The sequence below is a fragment of the Bombus pascuorum genome, chromosome 10 (assembly GCF_905332965.1).
Source record: "Bombus pascuorum chromosome 10, iyBomPasc1.1, whole genome shotgun sequence".
NCBI classification, from domain to species: Eukaryota; Metazoa; Arthropoda; class Insecta; order Hymenoptera; family Apidae; genus Bombus; species Bombus pascuorum.
The window spans coordinates 10,053,989-10,078,054 of record NC_083497.1 but is presented as its reverse complement, the minus strand read 5'-3'; the positions used below and the strand labels follow the sequence as shown (position 1 = coordinate 10,078,054).

Sequence of the window (24,066 nt, the reverse complement as noted above, 5' to 3'; positions counted from 1 at the left end):
ATGTCGAGAAATTCGAAGCAAGCAAATCGGTATAACAATTTCGATGAGAGAAGGAGACTACTCGTAGGATAGTATCAAAAAAAAAAGAAGTAACTAATAACAGACACCTATAATACATACATCGTATAAAAAGAATCACACTTTACATATGTAGCAGAATCGAGTTATTCGACTGGACTTTACAACGTGTTGACAAAGATTTAGAACGAAGTTTTTAGAATTCTTTTCCTGTTACACAGTGATACAAATAAGATCGTGACAAGATTAGATTGTAATAAAAAATTGTGATTATATTTATCTACATATGCCTACGATTATGATTATCTTAGTCAACGTTATCGCGGAAAAAAATTCAGTCTATATTTCTAAAATATTATGAAATATGCATTATATAGCGTATTCATTCAATGGATAATTCGCGTACTTTACTTCTTCCGGCCATGTCTGACTAGGATAAGGTTGATCTACTGATTCAGCAGGCGACACCATTTAGCCTAGAAAAATTTGATTGTCTATAACAAACAAAAGTTTGCTCGAGTTAGTTAAAACAATGATTATCTTTGTTGATTTATAAAAAAAAAAAAGAAATTCTGATTTATCCGTATTTCGAATTTAGATGTCCAGTTTACATATACAAATTTTAGTAAAAATTGTCAAATATTTACAAAAAATAATGAACAAGTATGTGTTGTAACAGATGGATTCTTTAAAATCTGTTTATATGCTTATATTTGTTGTTGAGAATATAAAATTTATTCATGGGCATCTATCCGCATTTTAAGAGTTTTCACCCGCGAAATCGTAGACGATTGTTGCCACAGAAAAAGTAGGTGATCAGTATTAATAGCTGCACTATTAATCTGTAAATTTTCATCAAAATTGACATCACATTTAGGTAATGTATCCTGTAGATATTCTAAAACGGTACTTTCGTGAGATAGTGTGTTGTACGAGGTGACGATGATGGGTAATCCTGCATAAAACGAATTACTAGCAACAGAATTTAACATTTTTCTAATAAAATTGCGCTTTTCCGTAATGTGTGTTTCGCCACGAGGCTTACTATAGGCCGTATTCCTAACCGTTACTCGCGGTATCACAGTGTCACAGACAGATCGTGTTATCCTGCCTGACGGAAATTATACAATGTAGCGACGAGCGTGTTACGTAAAATCGCAAGTCACAACTAAGATTATAAAAATATAAGAAAGTTGAGCACAAACACAACTATTAACTTTCTTTTTTTTTTTATCGCACTTTATTATGCACTTAATAATTACAATTTAGTATATACTGAGTTGGCACGTATATATTACACTAAGGGAAGAAACACGGTAAAAAGATGTTGACTGTTCGAAAGTTAGAGGATCAGTAAAGTTTAGTGACGATGTCGTGGCGGAGGAAAGCTAGTGATGGGTGGGCCTATGGACACGAAAAGAGCTGATTTCGATGTCAATTGGCTGATTTTCTAGGTTGGTGACTGAGGAAAGGTGCTAACGGAAGATACCGAACGTGAGAAAACTGTCTTTCCCGTATCTTCTTGTAGTAAGCAAAACTATAAAGAACGCTTGTTTTTAGCCTAAAGGACCTTACCTATGAAAATGGTTTTATGGTGGGTCCTTAAGAATATTGAGAGTACGCGGCAAGGATGTGTAGACATCTGGTTATCATCTTGCTCTCGGCGTGCGACCTGATCTCTGATGTGCTTGACGTTAGAAGCGCATAGTTATCACCAAGCAGCGAGTTCCAGAAACGTCGATTTCGGTTCGTTATCTTTTCCACACAAAGAAGGTGGTATACGTAATCATAGCTGCGAACGGTGGCGTGACCCGAGCGTAGTGGGGGTCGTCTCCCCGAGAAGACAATGATCGAAGAGCAATCAGTCTCATTTGTAGATTCAAACGACATGCATCGAAAGGTTCTGACGAATAAAATTAAAGTCGCTTAGTCTAACGAATATATCGAGAGATATCATAAAGTCGGGACGAACTTCTGTAACACATTAACTGTATTTATCACTAAATAACTTGTGACGTTTTTTATTATTATATTCATTATTGTTGAATATACAAATTATATTAACCTGTGAATACTGTGTTAAATTCATAGAATTACCTCTGTTATCTTAACCAAACCAGCGGAACAACTGATTCGCGGCGTCGATTATACGAATCGTAGCGAGAATTTACGCCTCTCGCTGACGCGTTTTCCTCGCGATCGTGTCTCTCCGCAAACGGTCGTAACAATGTGTGATTTCATTTTTTCCTCAACTTGTTACACATCATTTCCTACAAATTTTCACGTCATGAATATTAATATAACCTATTAAGTGAAAATATATTTATAATTTTAATATCATATTTAACAAATGATTGAGTTAGGGTTGTAAAGCCACCGAGACCACGTCAACGAAAATTGCTAGACCGCGTTTGAACCATGAAAAGCGTGCAAATTTGGTATCACGATATCATTCATACAATTACACGCAACTAGTAAACAAAAGAATTAGAATTCATGAATATAAAAGATGTATTTTGTCGACGATGTACGTTTCCATATTCGAGTTTAAACTATTTACTGTGTATCCAGTGGCAAAGGAAATTAAATTAATGTCAATTAGACGTATATTTCATACGTTGTATAATCTGCATATTTTCTTTGGATATTTTACTTTTATTCGTATAAAATGCATTACATATTTATCGGTGGTCGGTTTTCAAATTATTTTCTTCGTTTTTATCACTCCATGGGTATAGTCCAATTTGATTGTTCGACTCCCTTCACGAGTATGCCGGATAATAAAAATTCTACCATATCTACATCGGAGAGACATTTCATCATTACGAAAATCATTTAACATATAGAATACAATGCAATATCGAACCACTTTTATTTCCATCGAATGTTTTATAATCCGATCTTTTATATTTTACATGACATCTTTGATTTACATTTGCTATGTATGTAACTACTACATTTATGGTAATGTTTTTGCTAATCAGTCGCTCTTTTACAGTATAAAATGGTGACAATATACATGGCGATGAATCTAATGTAATTAGATTATTAACGTTTCATGCTATGTATACGTATAAGAATGAATGCTAATTAAATGATGTCATTTATCACTGATTTTATTATTTACGGCAAACTTGCAATGTATAATCAAATTCAATGCAGTCACCCTAAAAGATTACATAAATTAGACAATATATAAAAGCAGCAGTACGTTCTAACCTTGCTACATCGTGATATTCTGGAATTCAGAGATACTCGATGAATGTATTACAACAAACCATTTATTTTTATTGATTATTCTATGAATTCATTTCTTTTTGATTCTATGATGCATTTCCTAGCTTTCAAAGAAAATTATCCACAAATGGTATATCCAACCACATAGTTTCGTTTGGCAGTATGTTGCAATTGCAACAATGAGCATTTTTACTCATTCAGCTTCCGAGTACATAATCAAACTTTAATCCAGTATCGCATACCTTGCGATATTTGAATCTTCCGTCGCATTCATAGCAAAGTGGACATGTACATTTATGGGGTACAACACCGATATTACTGCTACAATCAGCTAGAGACGGACAGTTCGACGATAAATTTACGTTTTGAGGTACATTCCCCGATATTATACCGTAGTACATCTACATTATTTTTGACAATCTTTTGTGTAACAGCCTGTATTTTATTAGCTCCCGCAAGTTTCTCATTTCCTAGCATAACGTTGTCTGCCTTGATAACAGTGAGCATATTTACTATCAACGCATTCTTCTTGTGTATAGTCAAAGAACTGTCCGCTGTTACACGTCATAATGAATTTCACATTGCCTGAGCATTTATAATATTTGTCACAGAAACATTCATGAGGAACATTCTTGGAACCGAAACTACAGTCGGTAGGAACACATTGCGACGACAAGTTAGTTATGTCTTCTGGCCAGTTACATATTTGTCTATCCCGATCGTAATACGTGTGGCGGGGACAGGATTGAACTGTGGTAGTTCCACGATCGCATATACAATACTTGCCGCACTCCTTGTGGGGCAAGCGGCTATTGCTTGAGAAACATGTGCCGTCACAATCGTTGGTTTCAGTAGGATAACATTGAGCACTGCCTTCTGGCATACATATCCGCTTTATCCAATCAAACTTTTCGCCTGTGGGACATCTCATCCATTGGTATTGCCCGTTCCGACATAAGTAATATGCATAGCAGTTACACTCGTGATGCTTTCGGTCTCCTTCCGGGCAATCGGTTGGGCTCCATGACGTAGTCGTAGTTGGAGGCGGTCGCCATGTCGTACTTATAGTCGTAGGTATATAATCGTGGCAGTTGGGAACGTTCTTGGGTAGATCGCACGAGCTGATTATTGGATTGAAGACGTACCCTTGAAAACACGACATACGACATTTGCGACCATTGGAGCAATCGTAAAATAACGAACAATCACTTTCATGAGGATAGCGATTATGGCCAACGGGTGGACAATCAGATGGAAAATAACAATTGTCAGTTAGGTACGTGTCGTTAGTATACTTTTGGTTTCTACATATGGCGGCTTGCGGCAAATCACAAACTTCTCTAATATAATCATATATCGTGCCTTCAGGACATGTTCCCACATACTTATTTCCGTCTTCGCAAGAGTAATACTTGCTGCAAGAGCATTCGTGAGATATTAATGTATATCCCTCTGGTGGACAATCTACGATATTTCTTTCCTCCGCTGCATAAGGTAGAAAGTATGTAGCCAGATCGGTTTGTTTGAAATTCGATGAACACTCGTGTCTCGGAGGCCAAGTACATATACCCTTGGTTTCGTTGAAAGACAATCCATCTTCGCAAACTTTCTCTACTTTCACACCATCCACGCATTCGTAATACATACCACAATCCGTATCATGAGAAATTCTCTTAACACCGGTTGCAGGACAGTAGACGTTAGACACACATAGTCTACGTTCATCGTCGAATATATGGCCCGATGGGCACCGCCTTGCAGCGTATAGTCCATCGACACATACGTAATACAGCGATCGACGATGGTGCGGGAGAAGTATAGCCTCCAACAATTTACCTGTTGGACATGAATCGTAAACTTTACACTTGGCGGCATCCTTGTGTACGCATTTTAGTGAGTCAGAACAAAACAGCTGTTCCACGTCACACGTTTTTAAGACTTTTTCCCCATTCTCGCATTTGTAATATAGGCTGCAGTTGGTGGGATGAGGTTGTATGAATTCGTCTATTGAACAATCCGGGGCTCTTGACGCGCAATTTGCCTCCCATGGGAAAGTACAATTTTGAAGTTCAGGGTCGAAATGTAGCTTCTGTCCCGGGGCAAATTCAGGGCAATTCGAGAGTTGTTTCTGCCCATTGGAACACTCGTAAAACTTGGTACAGTCGTGTTTGTGAGCGAGCTGTACGGTTTTGCCTGAAGATTCTGGACATTTTGTTGGAATTTCGTGTATTTCGGCAAAAGTGTTTCCTGTCACTGCCAAAACGGCAATGACCAGTATTAATAAATCTGAAATAGAAGAAAATATGGAATCTGCCATTCTGTATATCGATACTATTTTGTGTGTCATGTGGAAAAAGCTAATTTATGTTTAAATGGAAACTAATGATCCCTGCATCTTAAAGAAATTTGTCAAAAAATTTAGTGACGAATTTGGCGTTTTTAATTTTTAAGTTATTGATTACAAAAGACTATTATAAGTGATTAATATGTTTTGATTATCACCATCCGTGATGGACTTAAACGAATTCCGTCACTAATCATGATTATTGCTAATCAGAGGAATTTGGTCATCGTTAATGATTATAGGTATCTAAAAACAGTGTTGATCGTCAGTGTAGCAACGTGATGATTGCAGATATGACGCACTGTTGAATGTAGGGGTGTGAAGTGTACAGTTAACAGCATAACAATTTTCGATAGTGATTTCCAATTAGCAAAAAATGTTCATCTACGATGATTATTCGTAATTGAAAAAAGCTTCCTTCGTCGTTAATGTTCACCAGTAGCCGAAAAAATTAATTTTGTTCTCCATATTCTCCCAAAGAATATATTGTTCTTATAATATAAGCGATATAAGGATATGACAAACTAAAATAAAATTCCAAAAGCAACATACGTGATACGTTACGAACTATATCACAAGTGAAATTACTCACCTCTCATTCTAACAGATTTACTTCTGAGGATTAAAAAATAGCACACCCTCTTATAGTCGGTTTTTAGGAAGAAACTGACATTATATAATTGTAAGATTTGATTTTTATAGCTAACTTATCAGACTTTCAGCATATTTTGCCACTTTGTACCTGACGATAAAATCACATAACTATGTCAGTTTAGATTATTTTCAAACGATAATTCCCGTTATTGCTTTACTCGTTATTTCAGATTTATCACCCTGCTTTAAATTGGCTTATCGTTTCGGAATTCACATATCAAAGGTGCGATGGAGGGACAATAATAACGATATACAATATATGTTATATTCTTAGATATACATTTAGGAGGGTTGTGAATGCAAAATGTGATCAAAGTCTTGAGAATGTCGAGAAATTCGAAGCAAGCAAATCGGTATAACAATTTCAATGAGAGAAGGAGACTACTCGTAGGATAGTACCAAAAAAAAAAAAAAAGATCTAACTAATAACAGACACCTATAATACATACATCGTATAAAAAGGATCACACTTTACATATGTAACAGAATCGAGTTATTCGACTGCACTTTACAATGTATTGACAAAGATTTACAACGAAGTTCTTAAAAGTCTTTTCCTGTTACACAGTGATACAACTAAGATCCTGACAAGATTAGATTGCAATAAAAAATTATTAGCGATTATGTTTATCTACATATGCCTAGGATGATGATTATCTTAGACAACGTTATCATGGAAAAAAAATTTAGTCTATATTTCTAAAATATTATGAAATATGCATTATATAGCGTATTCATTCAATGGATAATTCGCGTACTTTACTTCTTCCGGCCATGTCTGACTAGGATAAGGTTGATCTACTGATTCAGCAGGCGACACCGTTTAAGATATTCAGATATTCGATGGGGATTGAACTAGTATTTACCTGTGACGATAATTTGTATAATATCAGAGATGACTTCTAGCATATTAAACGCAAAGATGCACCATTGCCTACAAATTTTATTTGGAATAAAATTAAGAAGGAACTATTTGAAATAATTTATTTCGGATCTTTATTTTCACTATTACTATTAGAAAGTAAATGGAAAATGATGAATAGGAAAGATAAGTGTTTACTGTCCCGATTAAAAATCGACCACACGAAAATCGTCTATGTCCTCGAAACAAGTCATTCTCAGCAAAATGGACCGAACATATTGCACCACCTGCGGAAATCAGCCGCTAACAACACACCACATATTATATATCTAACATCTAAGAAATATAATTCAGTTTGTTAATGACACCAATCTATATAAGAAAAAATGTTACCTTAAGAAATATCTGCAGTAATTTGCCGTAAACAAATCTCTCTTTTCAAAAAGCTCATCCGTGAGAGATCTTTACCTGGGCCCATCTAATATTGTTGAGAGAGAAAATAACCGTTCAATTGGTGCGGTAGAAGAAAAAGTTTGTTATTTTTCAGAAAACCAATTAAAATGACAATTAAAGTGTCGATTTAGTTATTTATTCTTATTTTCGGATAGCACTCGTGGAATTGTTAGCTGCTTCGTCTTCGCCTCTTTCAAACTCGAAACCGTTATTTACTTGTTATCTTTCAATAGTATTGATAACATCTCTGTAATAATGATTTGCTGAAATGACCTCATTAATAAAAACTGAGCGTAAAATGTTTAATGTTTCATTTGCCACTTTTAATGGTCAACGACTTTTAAATCTAGGACGTGAAAAAGCAGCAATGACAGCTTCATAGGTATTGCTTTCCAAAGACAGAAGCCTTTTGAATCTTTCGCTTGAACTTGTCCTAACTGTTCCTAAGATAGTCTTTCGAATTAGATAACTTCGAACTTTTGATTTATTAATTTACTTCCGAACGTATAGCAAGCGTGAGACTAGATATTCATAGTACTTATTGATTTCAGCCTGTACTTTATCTATAGCAGTTGCAAGAGAACGCAGACATATCCATAATTCATCCAAGTAAGACAAATTGAAATGTCTCTCTAAGAAGTTGCATAAGGTGTCCAATGTTTAATGTAACGATAATATCTTTTCCGTATTAACTAATATTTGAGAAAATGAATCATTCCAGTTTTTTCTTCAATAATCTCACAGTTCTCGGGACGGGACGACAAATCCCAAAGCGGAGCACATTTTTATGATACACCGTCATGTACATTTTTGAAACGTAACACGAATAGACGCGGTCATAAATATGTGAATGAGCACTACGACGAAGATGTGAAGTAAGAAAACTGTCATTGGCATGAAAGTCAATAATTTCCCCAAAAAGCACCACATCTGTTTCGTACTGTTCACGGAAATGTTGAAAGGCGTTCACAAAATTCAGCCCGTTCTCAATCACTATTGCAACAGTTTTAAGAAAACTTAACTTATACAAAGCACGAACGTTATACAATCTCAAAGCTGCTTGATCGAAATAAGCGAATGCGTTCGTTTGAGGCGACGCTATGACAAAGCCAATGATCTCCTTTCAAGTATATTCTGAAGCGAAAATTATAGCCAATTTTTCGGGGACCAAATAACAACAGTAGCGGAAAAATATTTTACGATTTGCTATGCTTTTGTAACGTTAGTGAGTAGTACATATAATCCCCATATTTTTAAATGTGGTTTTGAATGTTTTATTTTCCATAGTCGCCGAAGGTACAATTTTGTCGACAATGTATATTTCCATATTCATCCTTAAACTATGTACTCTCTCTAACTACTGGTAAAGAAAATTAAATTTTTAGCACTCCGTAGGTACAGCCCACTTTGATAAATCATTTAACATACAGAATACAATGCGATATCGAACAACTTTTATTTCCATCGAATGTTTTACAATCCGATCTTTTATATTCCACATGGCATCTTTGATTTACATTTGCTTTGTATGTAACCACTACATTTATGGTAATGTTTTTGCTAATTAGTCGTACTTTTACAAAATAGAATAGTAACAATATACATGGCCATGAATCGAATATAATTAAATTAATATCGTTTTATGCTATGTATACATATAGAAATGAATGCTAATTAAATAGTGTCATTTATCACTGATTTTATTATTTACAGGAAATTTGTGATCGCTGATCAAATTCAATGCAGCCATCATAAAAGATTACTTAAATTAGAAAATATATAAAAGCAGCAGTACGTGTTAACCTTGTAACATATTACCGTATTACAACAACAAACCATTTATTTTTATTGATTATTCTATGAATTCATTTTTTTTTTGATTCTACGATGCATTTCCTAGATTTTAAAGAAAATTGTTCACAAATGGTATATCCAACCACATAGTTTCGTTTGCCAGTATGTTGCAATTGCAAACAATGAACATTTTTACTCATTCAACTTCCGAGTACATAATCAAACTTTAATCCAGTATCGCATACCTTGCGATATTTGAATCTTCCGTCGCATTCATAGCAAAGTAGACATGTACAGTATCGGCTACAACATCGATATTACTGCTACAATCAGTAAGAGACGGACAGTTCGGCGATAAATTTTCGATTTGAGGCACATTCTCCCAATATTATATCGTAGTACAGACCGCTGGCACATTGCTCGATATGCACGTTCCTACCGCTACATCTATAATATTTTTGATAATCTTCTGTATAGCAGCCTGTGTTCTACCTGCTCCCACAAGTTTCTCAATTCCTAGCATTACGTTTTGTGCCTGGATAACATTGAGCATATTTACTATCAACGCATTCTTCTTGTGTATAGTCAAAGTATTGTCCTCTTCCACATGCCATAACAAATTTCCTACTGCCTGAACATCTATAATATCTGTCACAGTAACATTCGTGAGGAACATTATTGGTACCAAAACTACAGTTGGTAGGATCACACTGCGACGGCAAGTTAGTTATGTCTTCTGGCCAGTTACACATTTGTCTATCCCGGTCGTAATACATATGCTGGGGACAGGTTTGAACTGAGGTAGTTCCACGAACGCATGTACAATACTTGTTGCAGTCCTTGTGGGGCAAGCGGCTATTGCTTGCTGAACAGGTGCCTTGGCATTAGTTTACTGCACAGGGGCGACATTGGGCAATGTCCTCTGACATACATTTCTTCTCCGCCCAATCAAACTTTTCGCCTGAGGGACATTTCATCAGCTGGTATCTTCCGTTGTGACATACGTAATATGCGTAGCAGTTACACTCGTGAGGACGTTTGTTTCCTTCACTGCAATCGGGTGTGCGCCACGTAGGCGTAGGTATAGTTGGACGACTTGTCGTAGTCGTAGTAGGAGGTTGATCACCGTTGCAGCCGCGAACGTTTTCGGGTATATCGCACTGGCCCTTTTCGGAATTGAAAATTAACCCTGTGCCACACGACAGATCACATTTGCGACCCTTCACGCATTCGTAATATAACTCAGAGCAGACACCATTAGGAAAACGAAAATGGCCAGGGATTGGACACTGAAGTGAATCATAACAATTTGCATATGAGTAACTGTCGTGAGTATACTTCTGGTTCAAACAAGTGGCGGCATCCGGTAAGCCGCAAACTTTTCTAATATAATCATATATCATGCCTTGAGGACATTCGCCAACAATCTTATTTCCTTCTTCGCAATAGTAATACCTGTTGCAAGAACATTCATGTGGTACGAGTGTATATCCCACTGATGGACAATCTAGAACATCACTTTCCTCCACTGTATGAGGTATAAAGTATGTGGCCGGGTCAGTTTGGTTGAAGAAATTCGATGAACACTCGTGTCTCGGAGGCCAGGTACATATACCCTTGGTTTCGTCGAAAGACAATCCATCTTCGCAAACTTTCTCTACCTTAACACCATCCACGCATTCGTAATACAAACCGCAATCGGTCTCATGAGAAATTCTCTTAATACCGGTTGCAGGACAATGAATTTTAGACACACATAACCTAACTTCATTGTCGAATACATGGCCCGATGGGCACCGTCTTACAACATATTGTCCATCGACACATTCGTAATACAGCGATCGACGATGGTGCGGGAGAAGTATAGCCTCCAACAATTTACTTGTTGGACATGAATCGTAAACTTTACACTTGGCGGCATCCTTGTGTACGCATTTTAGTGAGTCAGAACAAAACAGCTGTTCCACGTCACACGTTTTTAAGACTTTTTCCCCATTCTCGCATTTGTAATATAGGCTGCAGTTGGTGGGATGAGGTTGTATGAATTCGTCTATTGAACAATCCGGGGCTCTTGACGCGCAATTTGCCTCCCATGGGAAAGTACAATTTCGAAGTTCAGGGTCGAAATGTAGCTTCTGTCCCGGGGCAAATTCTGGGCAATTTGAGAGTTGTTTCTGCCCATTGGAACACTCGTAAAACTTGGTACAATCGTGTTTGTGAGCGAGCAGTACGGTTTTGCCTGAAGATTCTGGACATTTTGTTGGAATTTCGTATATTTCGGCAAAAGCGTTTCCTGTCACTGCCAAAACGGCAATGACCAGTATTAATAAATCTGAAATAGAAGAAAATATGGAATCTGCCATTCTGTATGTCGATACTATTTTGTGTGTCATGTGCAAAAAGCTAATTTGTGTTTAAATGCAAACTAATGTCCCCCACATGTTAAAGAACACTTCCAAATAATTTAGTGACGAATTTGGCAATTTTAATTTTTAAATTTTGATTATCACCATCCGTGATGGACTACAACGAATTCCGTCATTAATCATGATTATTGCTAATCAGAGGAATTTGGTCATCGGCAACGATTATAAGTATCTAAAAACAGTATTGATCGTCAGTGCAGCAACCTGATGAATGCATATACGACGCAGTGTTGAATATAGTGGTGTGAAGTGTACAGTTAACAGCATAACAATTTTCGATAGTGGTTTCCAATAAGCAAACAATGTTCATCTACGATGATTATTCGTAATAGAAAATAGCTTCCTTCGTCGTTAATGTTCTCCAGAAGCCGAAAAAATTAATTTTGTTCTCTATATTCTCCCAAAGAATATATTGTTCTTATAATATAACCGATATAAGGATATGACAAACTAAACTAAAGTTCCAAAAGCAACATACGTGATACGTTACGAACTATATCACAAGTGAAATTACTCACCTCTCATTCTAACAGATTTACTTCTGAGGATTAAAAAATAGCACACCCTCTTATAGTCGGTTTTTAGGAAGAAACTGACATCATATAATTATAAGATTTGATTTTTATAGCTAACTTATCAGACATTCAGCATATCTTGCCACTTTGTACCTGACGATACAATCACATAACAATGTCTGTTTAGATTATTTTCAAACGATAATTCCTGTTATTGTTTTACTCATTATTTTAGATTTATCACTCTGGTGTAAATTGGCTTATCGGTTTCGGAATTCACAAATCAAAGGTGCGATGGAGGGACAATAATAACGATATAAAAAATATGTTATATACTTAGATATACATTTAGGAGGGCTGTGAATGCAAAATGTGATCAAAGTCTTGAGAATGTCCAGAAATTCGAAGCAAGCAAATCGGTATAACAATTTCAATGAGAGAAGGAGACTACTCGTAGGATAGTATCAAAAAAAAAAAAGATCTAACTAATAACAGACACCTATAATACATACATCATATAAAAAGGATCACACTTTACATATGTAACAGAATCGAGTTATTCGACTGGACTTTACAACGTATTGACAAAGATTTACAACGTAGTTCTTAAAAGTCTTTTCCTGTTACATAGTGATACAAATAAGATCCTGACAAGATTAGATTGCAATAAAAAGTTATTAGCGATTATATTTATCTACATATGCCTGGGATGATGATTATCTTAGACAACGTCATCATGGAAAAAAAATTCAGTCTATATTTCTAAAATATTATGCAATATGCATTATATAGCGTATTCATTCAATGGATAATTCGCGTAGTTTACTTCTTCCGGCCACGTCTGACTAGGATAAGGATGATCTACTGATGCAGCCGGCGACGCCGATGAAGATATTGATATATTCGATGAGGATTGAACAAGTATTTTCCTGTGACGATAACTTTTATCATATCACAAAGGACGTCTAGCATATTAAATGCAAAGATGCGCTGATCAAATATTTCCTAACTAGAATGGCACCCAAATTAGCCTAGAAAATTTTGATTGTTTATAGCAGGCAAAAGTTTGCTCAAGTTAGTTAGCATGAGATTACATATCCATAGTACGTATAGTTTTCAGCCTGTCCTTTATCTATAGTAGTTGCAAGAGCGTGCAGACATATCCATAATTTATCCAAGTAAGTCAAATTGAAATGTCTCTCTGTGAAGTTACATAAGGTGTCTAATGTTTCATGTAACGACAAAATCTTCTCCGTATTAGCTAATACATGAGAAAATGAATCATTCCAGTTTTTTCTTCAATAATCTCACAGTTCTCGGGACGGGAGGACAAATACCAAAGTGGAGCACATTTTTATGATACACCGTCATGTGAATTTTTGAAACGTAACACGAATAGACGCGATCATAAATATGTGAATGAGCATTACGACGAAGATGTGAAGTAAGAAAACTGTCATTGGCATGAAAGTCAATAATTTGCCCAAAATGCATCACATCTGTTTCGTATTTTACGTACAAATTTGGAAAGGATTTGACAATTCAAAATTCAGCCCGTTCTAAATCACTATTGCAACAGTTTTAAGAGAACTTAACTTATACAAATCATGAACGTTATGCAATTTCAGAGCTACTTGATCGCAATGAGTGAATGTGTTCGTTTGAGGCGACGCTATGACAAAGCCACTGATCTCCTTTCAAGTATATTCTGAAGCGCAAAATATCGCCAATTTTGCGAAAACCAAATAACAACAGTAGCGGAAAGATATTTTACTTCTGCAATGCTTTTGTAACGTTGTTATAAACACTCTATAGGTACTGCCCACTTTGATAAATCATTTAATATATAGAATACAATGCGATATCGAACAACTTTTATTTCCATCGAATGTTTTACAATCCGATCTTTTATATTCCACATGGCATCTGTGATTTACGTTTGTTATGTATGTAACTACTACATTTATGGTAATGTTTTTGCTATTCAGTCGCACTTCTACAGCATAAAATGGTGACAATATACATGGCGATGAATCTAATGTAATTAAATTATTAACGTTTCATGCTATGTATGCGTATAAGAATGAATGCTAATTAAATAGAGTCATTTATCACTAATTTTATTATTTACGGCAAACTTGCAATGTATAGTCAAATTCAATGCTGTCATCCTAAAAGGTTATATAAATTAGACAATATATAAATGTAGCAGTACGTTTTAACCTTGTTACAACGTGATATTCTGGAATTCAGAGATACTCGATGAAGATATTGCAACAAACCATTTATTTTTATTGATTATTCTATGAATTCATTTCTTTTTGATTCTACGATTCATTTCTTAGCTTTTAAAGAAAATTATTCACAAATGGTATATTCGACCACAAACTTTTGCTTGCCCGTGTATTGCAGTTGCAAGAATTTGAACTTACACAGGCCTCCCGTTGACTGTCATACCGACTACATGGAGGGCAGTTGACGATATAAGGAGCCCCCATTGAACATACGCAGTATTTGTTGCAATCTGTATGTTGCAAACGGGTAATCGGACTAGAAGGCGTCTGCTCCGGACAGTAGCCTCTACAGTTATCGACCATTCTATTTGTCGAATATTCATGATAACAATGGGGCTCTCTATCCACACAGTATCCGAGTACATAATCAAAATATAATCCATCAGGGCATTTTGCGAGATATTTGCCTCCTTCTTCGCATTTATAGTAAAGATTACAATTACAATTATGGGGTACAGGCCTGGAAGCTCTGGTACAGTCAGTTATATGCGGGCAGTCCGATTTTACTTCTGCGTTTTCAGGCCAGGCACATGTTCCTGATACTCTATCGTAATACAGACCGCTTGGACAGTTGTGAACTTTGGCCCTTCCACCATCGCACGTGCAATACCTGTCGCATTCCTTGTGCGGCCAGCGGCTATTGTTTGACAAACAGGTGCCTTCGCAATCGTTCTTTTGGTCGGTTTGATTGAAGTTTGATGAGCACTCGTTACTCGCAGACCAGGTACATATACCCTTGGTTTCGTCGAAAGACAATCCATCTTCGCAAACTTTCTCTACCTTAACACCATCCACGCATTCGTAATACAAACCGCAATCGGTCTCATGAGAAATTCTCTTAATACCGGTTGCAGGACAATGAATTTTAGACACACATAACCTAACTTCATTGTCGAATACATGGCCCGATGGGCACCGTCTTACAACATATTGTCCATCGACACATTCGTAATACAGCGATCGACGATGGTGCGGGAGAAGTATAGCCTCCAACAATTTACTTGTTGGACATGAATCGTAAACTTTACACTTGGCGGCATCCTTGTGTACGCATTTTAGTGAGTCAGAACAAAACAGCTGTTCCACGTCACACGTTTTTAAGACTTTTTCCCCATTCTCGCATTTGTAATATAGGCTGCAGTTGGTGGGATGAGGTTGTATGAATTCGTCTATTGAACAATCCGGGGCTCTTGACGCGCAATTTGCCTCCCATGGGAAAGTACAATTTCGAAGTTCAGGGTCGAAATGTAGCTTCTGTCCCGGGGCAAATTCTGGGCAATTTGAGAGTTGTTTCTGCCCATTGGAACACTCGTAAAACTTGGTACAATCGTGTTTGTGAGCGAGCAGTACGGTTTTGCCTGAAGATTCTGGACATTTTGTTGGAATTTCGTATATTTCGGCAAAAGCGTTTCCTGTCACTGCCAAAACGGCAATGACCAGTATTAATAAATCTGAAATAGAAGAAAATATGGAATCTGCCATTCTGTATGTCGATACTATTTTGTGTGTCATGTGCAAAAAGCTAATTTGTGTTTAAATGCAAACTAATGTCCCCCACATGTTAAAGAACACTTCCAAATAATTTAGTGACGAATTTGGCAATTTTAATTTTTAAATTTTGATTATCACCATCCGTGATGGACTACAACGAATTCCGTCATTAATCATGATTATTGCTAATCAGAGGAATTTGGTCATCGGCAACGATTATAAGTATCTAAAAACAGTATTGATCGTCAGTGCAGCAACCTGATGAATGCATATACGACGCAGTGTTGAATATAGTGGTGTGAAGTGTACAGTTAACAGCATAACAATTTTCGATAGTGGTTTCCAATAAGCAAACAATGTTCATCTACGATGATTATTCGTAATAGAAAATAGCTTCCTTCGTCGTTAATGTTCTCCAGAAGCCGAAAAAATTAATTTTGTTCTCTATATTCTCCCAAAGAATATATTGTTCTTATAATATAACCGATATAAGGATATGACAAACTAAACTAAAGTTCCAAAAGCAACATACGTGATACGTTACGAACTATATCACAAGTGAAATTACTCACCTCTCATTCTAACAGATTTACTTCTGAGGATTAAAAAATAGCACACCCTCTTATAGTCGGTTTTTAGGAAGAAACTGACATCATATAATTATAAGATTTGATTTTTATAGCTAACTTATCAGACATTCAGCATATCTTGCCACTTTGTACCTGACGATACAATCACATAACAATGTCTGTTTAGATTATTTTCAAACGATAATTCCTGTTATTGTTTTACTCATTATTTTAGATTTATCACTCTGGTGTAAATTGGCTTATCGGTTTCGGAATTCACAAATCAAAGGTGCGATGGAGGGACAATAATAACGATATAGAAAATATGTTATATACTTAGATATACATTTAGGAGGGCTGTGAATGCAAAATGTGATCAAAGTCTTGAGAATGTCCAGAAATTCGAAGCAAGCAAATCGGTATAACAATTTCAATGAGAGAAGGAGACTACTCGTAGGATAGTATCAAAAAAAAAAAGATCTAACTAATAACAGACACCTATAATACATACATCATATAAAAAGGATCACACTTTACATATGTAACAGAATCGAGTTATTCGACTGGACTTTACAACGTATTGACAAAGATTTAGAACGAAAGTTCTGAAAATTCTTATCCTATTACACGATGATACAGATAAGATCGTGACATTATTAGATTGTAATATTATCTTACTGATCAAAACGTAAATACTTACAATTATAAATCGGAATTATGTTAGTCATTGCGTCAATTTCGTATATTTACCGTGTATCATATATTATCGTAGTGGCAATAGACGGCTTTTTACATTACTCGGTATATTATATTTATATTGCTTTTTTCCATGACACCGTGTGATATAATTCTTTCCTTGACTTGTTACACATCATTTCCTATAGAATTTGGCACGCTGAATTTAAACCCAGCCTAGACCTGTCCAAATTTTATTTAGTATGACGATAAGAAGCAACTATTTGAAATAATATATTTTGCATCTTTATTTTCACTATTATTATTAATAAATAAATGGAAAATGATGAACGGGAAAGATAAGTGCTTACTGAGCCCATTAAGAATCGAGCACACCAAAATCACTTACGTCCTCCAAACAACTCATCCGCAACAAAATATACCGACCATATTGCATCACCTGTGGAAATCAGCCGCTAACAGCACACCATATACTATATATCTAACATTTAAGAAATACAATTCAGTTTGTTAAAGAGTCCAATCTATATAAGAAAAGATGTTATCTTAAGAATACTTTGCACCAATTTTCTGTAAGCAATGCTCTCTCTTCAGAAAGCTCATCCGTGAGAGATCTTTGCGCGGGCCCATCTAATATTGTTGCGAGAGAAAATAACCGCTCCACTGGTGCGGTAGATGAAAGAGGCTTGTTACTTTTCAGAAAAGGATCTCTTATCGGATAATCATTTAAAGTGGATAAATCGTTACTTTTTTCTTATCAATTAAAAGGTCAATTTAGTGATTTCCTCTTATCTTTGTATAACACACGTGGGATTGTTAGCTGTATCATCTTCGTCTCTTTCAAACTCGTAACCTTCATCTACCTATGATTTCTTAATAGGGTTAATAACATCTTCGTGATAATGCTTTGCTGACATGATCGCATTAATGAAAACTGAGCGTAGAATGATAGCGTCACCTGATATTATTTCAAAGAAAAATTTCACAATTATTTCAAATAGTTATAAAATAAAATAACTTGTTATCTGTAATAATATTTCAAATAATGTAATTTCAGAAGTGGTCACAGGCATGGAAATAATTATGAAATAAAATAACGTCTGAGCGTGCTAGTAGTTGATTATAACGAAGATGTTAATCAGATAAACAAATCAAATCACGATTTTACTGAGTTAAATAACATTTGGGTTTATTCTTGTTTTGTCATTGTATTTATTCATATAGAGAACAGAAAAAAATATTGCACGAAATCGGTAAAATTCTTTACGAGATTACGACACAGCACTCAATCGTGGAATCGTATATATCTGTACTAATTACCATTGTTTTCATAGGTTAAACTGTTGTAATGTGAATTTGATCAAGATATATACATAAACGATAGCAATCTAGCCACTCGATAATATACGACTACGAATTTCTAAGCAAAATCCCACTATATGGTTAAAAAAACATATTTGAATATTATAAATAACTAGCAAGAGATCATTGATACTGTATATATATGGTGTCTCACCTGAAATTATCATCTTAATTTTTGTCGTTATTACTATTCGCAGCGAATTCGATGGAAGTTAAATGGTTTCAGGAGGTGCACATTCTGATGTTAATAGCTTTTTCTGTGGGGAACTATATAGTGGATATGTTGAGAAATACATTTTTAGAACAATAAGAGCGTTTATTTTAAGCTACAATACTATAAAAAGTTTTTCGATTAAATAGTTTTAAAATCAGTTTTGAAATCGGTTTACTCCAATTAATCGATAAGATTTATGATAAATTCCTGTAGATAACGAGAAACTATTCGTAAAGATAAGAATTCAAAATAATTTTGATGTCGTTTTTCGTGGAAATTCTCTCTGCGCTAAAGTATACATACGTTGCGATAAAACGTTGTTCTTGCCACACCCCGTATTTATATCTTTGACATACATTAATTAATTTTTAATTTTCATTAAGAAACTAAATACCAACGAGTATTTCGATAAAATGTAACGTATATAACTTTCGTGGGAAGAAAATATTGTTTAAAGAATAGAAGAAAAACAAGAGATTTAAAGCCAAACAGGTACTACCTGCTATTGCACAAGATCTAGGAATATTTGTTCCTTACTTCAGGCACCATTAACGAAATTCGATGGAACTTCAATATTTTAAAATTAGCTTCTTCAATTCAATTCAATTCAATTCAATCAATCAATCAAAAAGATGGCAATAAAAATTATTCTATTTCGATCGATATTTTCAAATTGGTTCTTTTCAATCAAACCGATAGCCGTATCTATGAATTTCAATATCGCTAACTTGAGCAGTTTATATTTGTAATACAATCTCAATATTACGTTAACGGAATGAAGCGAAAATATGTCTATAGTTTTAATATTTTACAAATAATTTGAATGTCTACGTCACCATTAATATATCGACAAAATCGAAATTATTAGATCATGTTTAAAAAACTTACTGAATTTTCGACCATTCGCAGGGAGACTCGATCTCGAAGAAGCACGCCAACTGGAGCCGTAAATTCCCGTTACGATTTGAATAATCGACGCCACGAATCGATCGATCCCTTATTTCGTTTAAGATAATGTAAGTTGAATAAATATAACGCTGATATTAACAGGCTATAATATATATTTTCAAAGATCCAACAACTTCAACATGTGATACGATGGTGCGTATGTGGAATGCCAAACTACGAATGAGTACGAGCAAACTGATATAGCAAACTGAGACTCGTTTCCTGTTGGCGACTGTAATGATGTGTATCTTCTGTCGATGACTTGGCAGTTGTCGACTTGGTACCGGAGTATCGACTGTCTTCGACTTGGCGACTCTGATGACTTGACTTCTGACGTCTTCTGTTCCTCGAACTGGATTTAACTAACTGCTGAGTTTTGACTGTTACTCGAATTTTACTGTGAAACAAGTCTATAGAGCGAGACTAGAGATGAAGTCTAGAGAATAAGTTTAGCGAGCAAGTCTAAAACACCAGTCTAAAAAACAAGTGAAGTTCGTTCTTGTGTTATGCCGGAGGAAAGCTCGGGGTGCGTGTGTTTGTTGTATGAAGAAAGCGCATTCGTTGCTCACAATGAATTTTTTTTTCATTAGGAAAATGAAGATAGGAAGAGCAAGCCTCCTACCAACGTAGCTCATGGGGTGAGAAAAAACCTGCTTTTCCCTTAGACAAATATTCGCTTTTTCCGTTAGATAAATACCCGCTTTCTCCGTGATTTTTAAGGACAAATAAATCTAAGGGTTGTTCTAAAAATCAGCTATAAAACGAAAATACTTTCAAGAATAAAGATTACGTTAAAAAGATTCTGTTTATGGCAGTTCCTTAGGTTTATCAAGCGTCTGTATAACGGTGGGCCTTTGACGGTCGGACAATGAAGGACGTCGCACGGACCATCTCACGTGAAGTAACACTTAAGATTCGTGAAAAAATTTGATATCGCGATTTTATATGTCAGTGAAATGCAAAAGGATTATCTTTTGTGAATAAATTTTACTTATCAGTAAAGAAAATACATTCCATCGATAAGGTAGATTTCGATATTCAACTTTAAGTTATCGACAGCTGGAAACGTATCGTCATTATGAAAATTGTAAAATCCACAGAATACGATGCGATATGATACAACTTTTATTTCCATTTTATTTCCTACGATCAGATCTTTCATATTTCACGTGATATTTTCGGTTTATATTCGTTATCTACTGTTGTATACTAATGTCTTTGGAAATCGATTATTTTAGAAATCAGTTTACAAAATAAAATAGTGATAATAACAATGAATAATATCAATAATGATAAGAAGATAAATAGTAATAAGAATGATCGAATATATAAATCAAATTAATGTTTTGAACCACTGAACAATACGCAATATTGTAAAAATCCTGTTTCGAGCAATGTCCTACGTGTTGATCGGTCGCGTTCGAATATTTATGATAACAACGAGGATCCTCATTCGTACACTTTCCGAGTACATAATCAAAGCAAAATGCATCGTTGCGTTATCTCACGATATTTTGACCCTTTTTCACATTTATAGTAAACTGTACATTCACATTCATGAGGCATTATACTATCAGCATTACTGGTACAATCAAACGGTATGCAGTCCGACAGTAAATTTACATATTCTGGTCAAGTACATTCTCTAAATATTTTATCGTAATACAAATCTCCGGGAGGTCTTTGCCCGAGAATCACGTTCGTACCCTCTCACCTACAGTATTTTGTGCAATTTTTGTGAACGAAGTTATTGTTGTGAGTCAAATAGATTTCGGCGCATCCCCCAACATCGCATGGGCTATTCGCGTAGCAGTGAGCTTCTGCACTATCAACGCATCTTTCTTCTTCATAGTCAAAGTATTTTCCGTCCTTGCAGAATACAAGATATTTCATTCCGTTTTTGCATCTGTAGTATTTGTTACACTGACATTTATGAGGAATATTGATTCCCGTAGAATTAAGCCAGCACGGGAAAGGTTCGCACAACGCGTTTCGCAGATTTTCTGGCCACTCGCATTTGTGTGTTTCCCGATCATAAAACTGTTTGTTAGGACAATTTTCAACCTTGGAGTTTCCATTTTCGCATTTACAATACTTGCGGCAATCTTCGTGGGGCAACGTGGTATCGGTTGACGAACATTTGCCTTCGCAGCCATTCACAATCCCTTCGGGATAACAGCGAACCCTGCCTGATGGCTTGCATTTCAAATCTATCCAATCAAATTCTTGCCCAGATGGACAGTACTGCAGTTCTTTCTGACCGTGTCGACATACGTAATATTTATTACATTCATACTCATGATGATAAACCTTTCCTTCTTCGCAACCAGGGACGGTGCATTTTGCATCTTTTGGATAGGTACAACTCTGACTGTCACGATTGTATTGAAGATTCGGAGCGCATTCCTTTGACACTTTCTTACCATTTTCACACTCATAATATAGAGAACAATTTTTGGGATTAGGGAAACGACGAATCCAATTCTTACAACCACAATGACACTCGTCTTCTGATGGATCAGAGCCGTCTGAAGTAAGGCAATTAGGATTATTCTTTGGTATATCACACGATTCGATTAATGGATTGAAGACGTATTCTGGAAGACACGATCGAAGACATTTGTAGCCATTTACACAATCGTAATACAACTTACAATCTTTTTCATGTTTAAGGCGTTTACTACCATATTTTGGACAATCGTTCGAATAATGACAATTTGAATCTATACCTCGCAATCGAATCTCATAATGGGTCATTTCATTTTTACATACGGCAGCATACGGAGCATCGCAAACTTTTCTAATATAGTCGTATATCATACCGTCCGGACAATTTTCAGTAAACTGACGCCCATTCACGCAGGCGTAATATTTGGTGCAAGAGCGTTCGTGAGGTACGAACGCATTTCCATTCGCTGGACATTTCAGCATGATATTTTCCTTGATTGCGTCAGGTAGAAAAGACGTAGCCAGCACGGTTTGTTTGAAGAAGTTCAAAGAACATTCGCTACTTGGTGGCCAAGTACACATACCTTTCATTTCGTTGAAAGATAATCCATCTTCGCACGTTTTCTGTGTTTTAACACCATTCACACATTCGTAATACATAGTGCAATCCGTCTTGTCAGGAATATATCTAGTACCGTTCTCAGGACAATAGACGTCAGACACGCATTGTCTGCGTCTATTATTGAACACTTGACCTGACGCGCAATGTCTTTCAACGTATTGCCCATCGACACATTCGTAATACAGAGATTTGTATTTGTAATTACATTCGTGTGGCAGAAGTACAGTCTCCAGCAATTTACCCGTTGGACATGAATCATAAACTTTACACTTGGTGGTATTTTTGTCTACGCATTCTAAAGTGTCAAAATTAAACAGCTGTCCCTCGTCACACGTTTTTAAGACTTTTTTCCCGTTCTCGCATTTGTAATATAATCTGCAGTTGGAGGGATGAGGTTGTATGAATTCTTCCTTTGAACAATCCGGTGCTCTTGACGCGCAATTTGCCTCCCAGGGGAAAGTACAATTTTGAAGTTCAGGGTCGAAATGTAGCTTTTGTCTCGGGGCAAATTCTGGGCAATCCGTGACTTGTCTCTGCCCATTGAAACACTCGTAAAACTTGGTACAATCGTGTTCGTGAGCGAGCTGTACGATATTGCACGAAGATTCTGGACATTTTGTTAGGATTCCGTGTATTTCGGCAAAAGTGTTCCTCGTCACCGCCAAAACGGCAATCACTAGTAATAATAAATCTGTAATAGAAGAAAATAATGAATCTACCATTCTGTATATCAATACTATTCTGCGTGTCATGAGGGAAAAGCTGATTTTTGTTTAAACGGGAAATATTGTTAAATAGATTGTTCGGAAAATTAAATGATTAATAGGTTTTGATTTTTAAATGTTTCTATTCGCTATAAATGATCAATATTTTTTTTCTTTTTTTTTTTTTTTGGTTACTATTATTAATAACGGACTAACAGGATTCCGTTATAGATAATAATTATTGGTAAGAAAAAAAAAAATTCCGTCGCCGATAATGAGTGACCAAAAACAATGTCTGTTATCGATAATATTTGCCGGTATATTTTGATTAGTACTGTTAGGACGTCTGTTTTTAACTTATCGAATATCTGCTGATCAGAATGTACCGCGATCGAATAATTCTCTACTTATTTAT

At 35.8% G+C, this 24,066-nt stretch overlaps 3 protein-coding genes across 3 annotated transcripts; all 3 read right to left on the bottom strand.

Annotated features, from left to right (window-relative positions):
- Positions 1–752: 752 nt before the first annotated feature.
- LOC132911398 (uncharacterized) lies at positions 753–12,389 on the bottom strand. The gene is made up of 8 exons (XM_060968018.1): positions 12,307–12,389; positions 10,294–11,694; positions 9,802–10,010; positions 9,608–9,741; positions 6,192–6,301; positions 3,904–5,541; positions 3,618–3,809; positions 753–973 (listed from the first exon to the last, which is right to left on the bottom strand). Exons 1-8 carry the CDS (start codon positions 12,311–12,313, stop codon positions 753–755), a joined length of 3,912 nt encoding a protein of 1,303 aa, XP_060824001.1. The 5' UTR covers positions 12,314–12,389.
- Positions 12,390–14,426: 2,037 nt separating this feature from the next.
- Positions 14,427–16,743, bottom strand: LOC132911397 (uncharacterized). The gene is made up of 3 exons (XM_060968017.1): positions 16,661–16,743; positions 14,736–16,048; positions 14,427–14,474 (listed from the first exon to the last, which is right to left on the bottom strand). The coding sequence occupies exons 1-3, from the start codon at positions 16,665–16,667 to the stop codon at positions 14,427–14,429; spliced, it is 1,368 nt and encodes a 455-aa protein (XP_060824000.1). The 5' UTR covers positions 16,668–16,743.
- Positions 16,744–21,275: 4,532 nt separating this feature from the next.
- LOC132911457 (balbiani ring protein 3-like) lies at positions 21,276–23,826 on the bottom strand. Its single transcript, XM_060968080.1, has one exon. It carries the CDS (start codon positions 23,697–23,699, stop codon positions 21,588–21,590), a length of 2,112 nt encoding a protein of 703 aa, XP_060824063.1. The 5' UTR covers positions 23,700–23,826; the 3' UTR covers positions 21,276–21,587.
- Positions 23,827–24,066: the final 240 nt, after the last annotated feature.

Excerpts from the sequence above, each read along its gene's own strand:
- LOC132911398 (XM_060968018.1), bottom strand. Across the intron at positions 9,742-9,801 it reads AAAATATTATAGATGTAGCG|AATGTGCCTCAAATCGAAAA; the intron begins GTAGGAACGTGC and ends TAATATTGGGAG. Across the intron at positions 974-3,617 it reads CGGGGAATGTACCTCAAAAC|GATTACCCATCATCGTCACC; the intron begins GTAAATTTATCG and ends CGTTTTATGCAG.
- LOC132911397 (XM_060968017.1), bottom strand. Across the intron at positions 14,475-14,735 it reads ACAGTCAACGGGAGGCCTGT|GATGACAGCATTGAATTTGA; the intron begins GTAAGTTCAAAT and ends ATAACCTTTTAG.
- LOC132911457 (XM_060968080.1), bottom strand. The coding sequence starts at position 23,699 with ATGACACGCAGAATAGTATTGATATACAGAATGGTAGATTCATTATTT.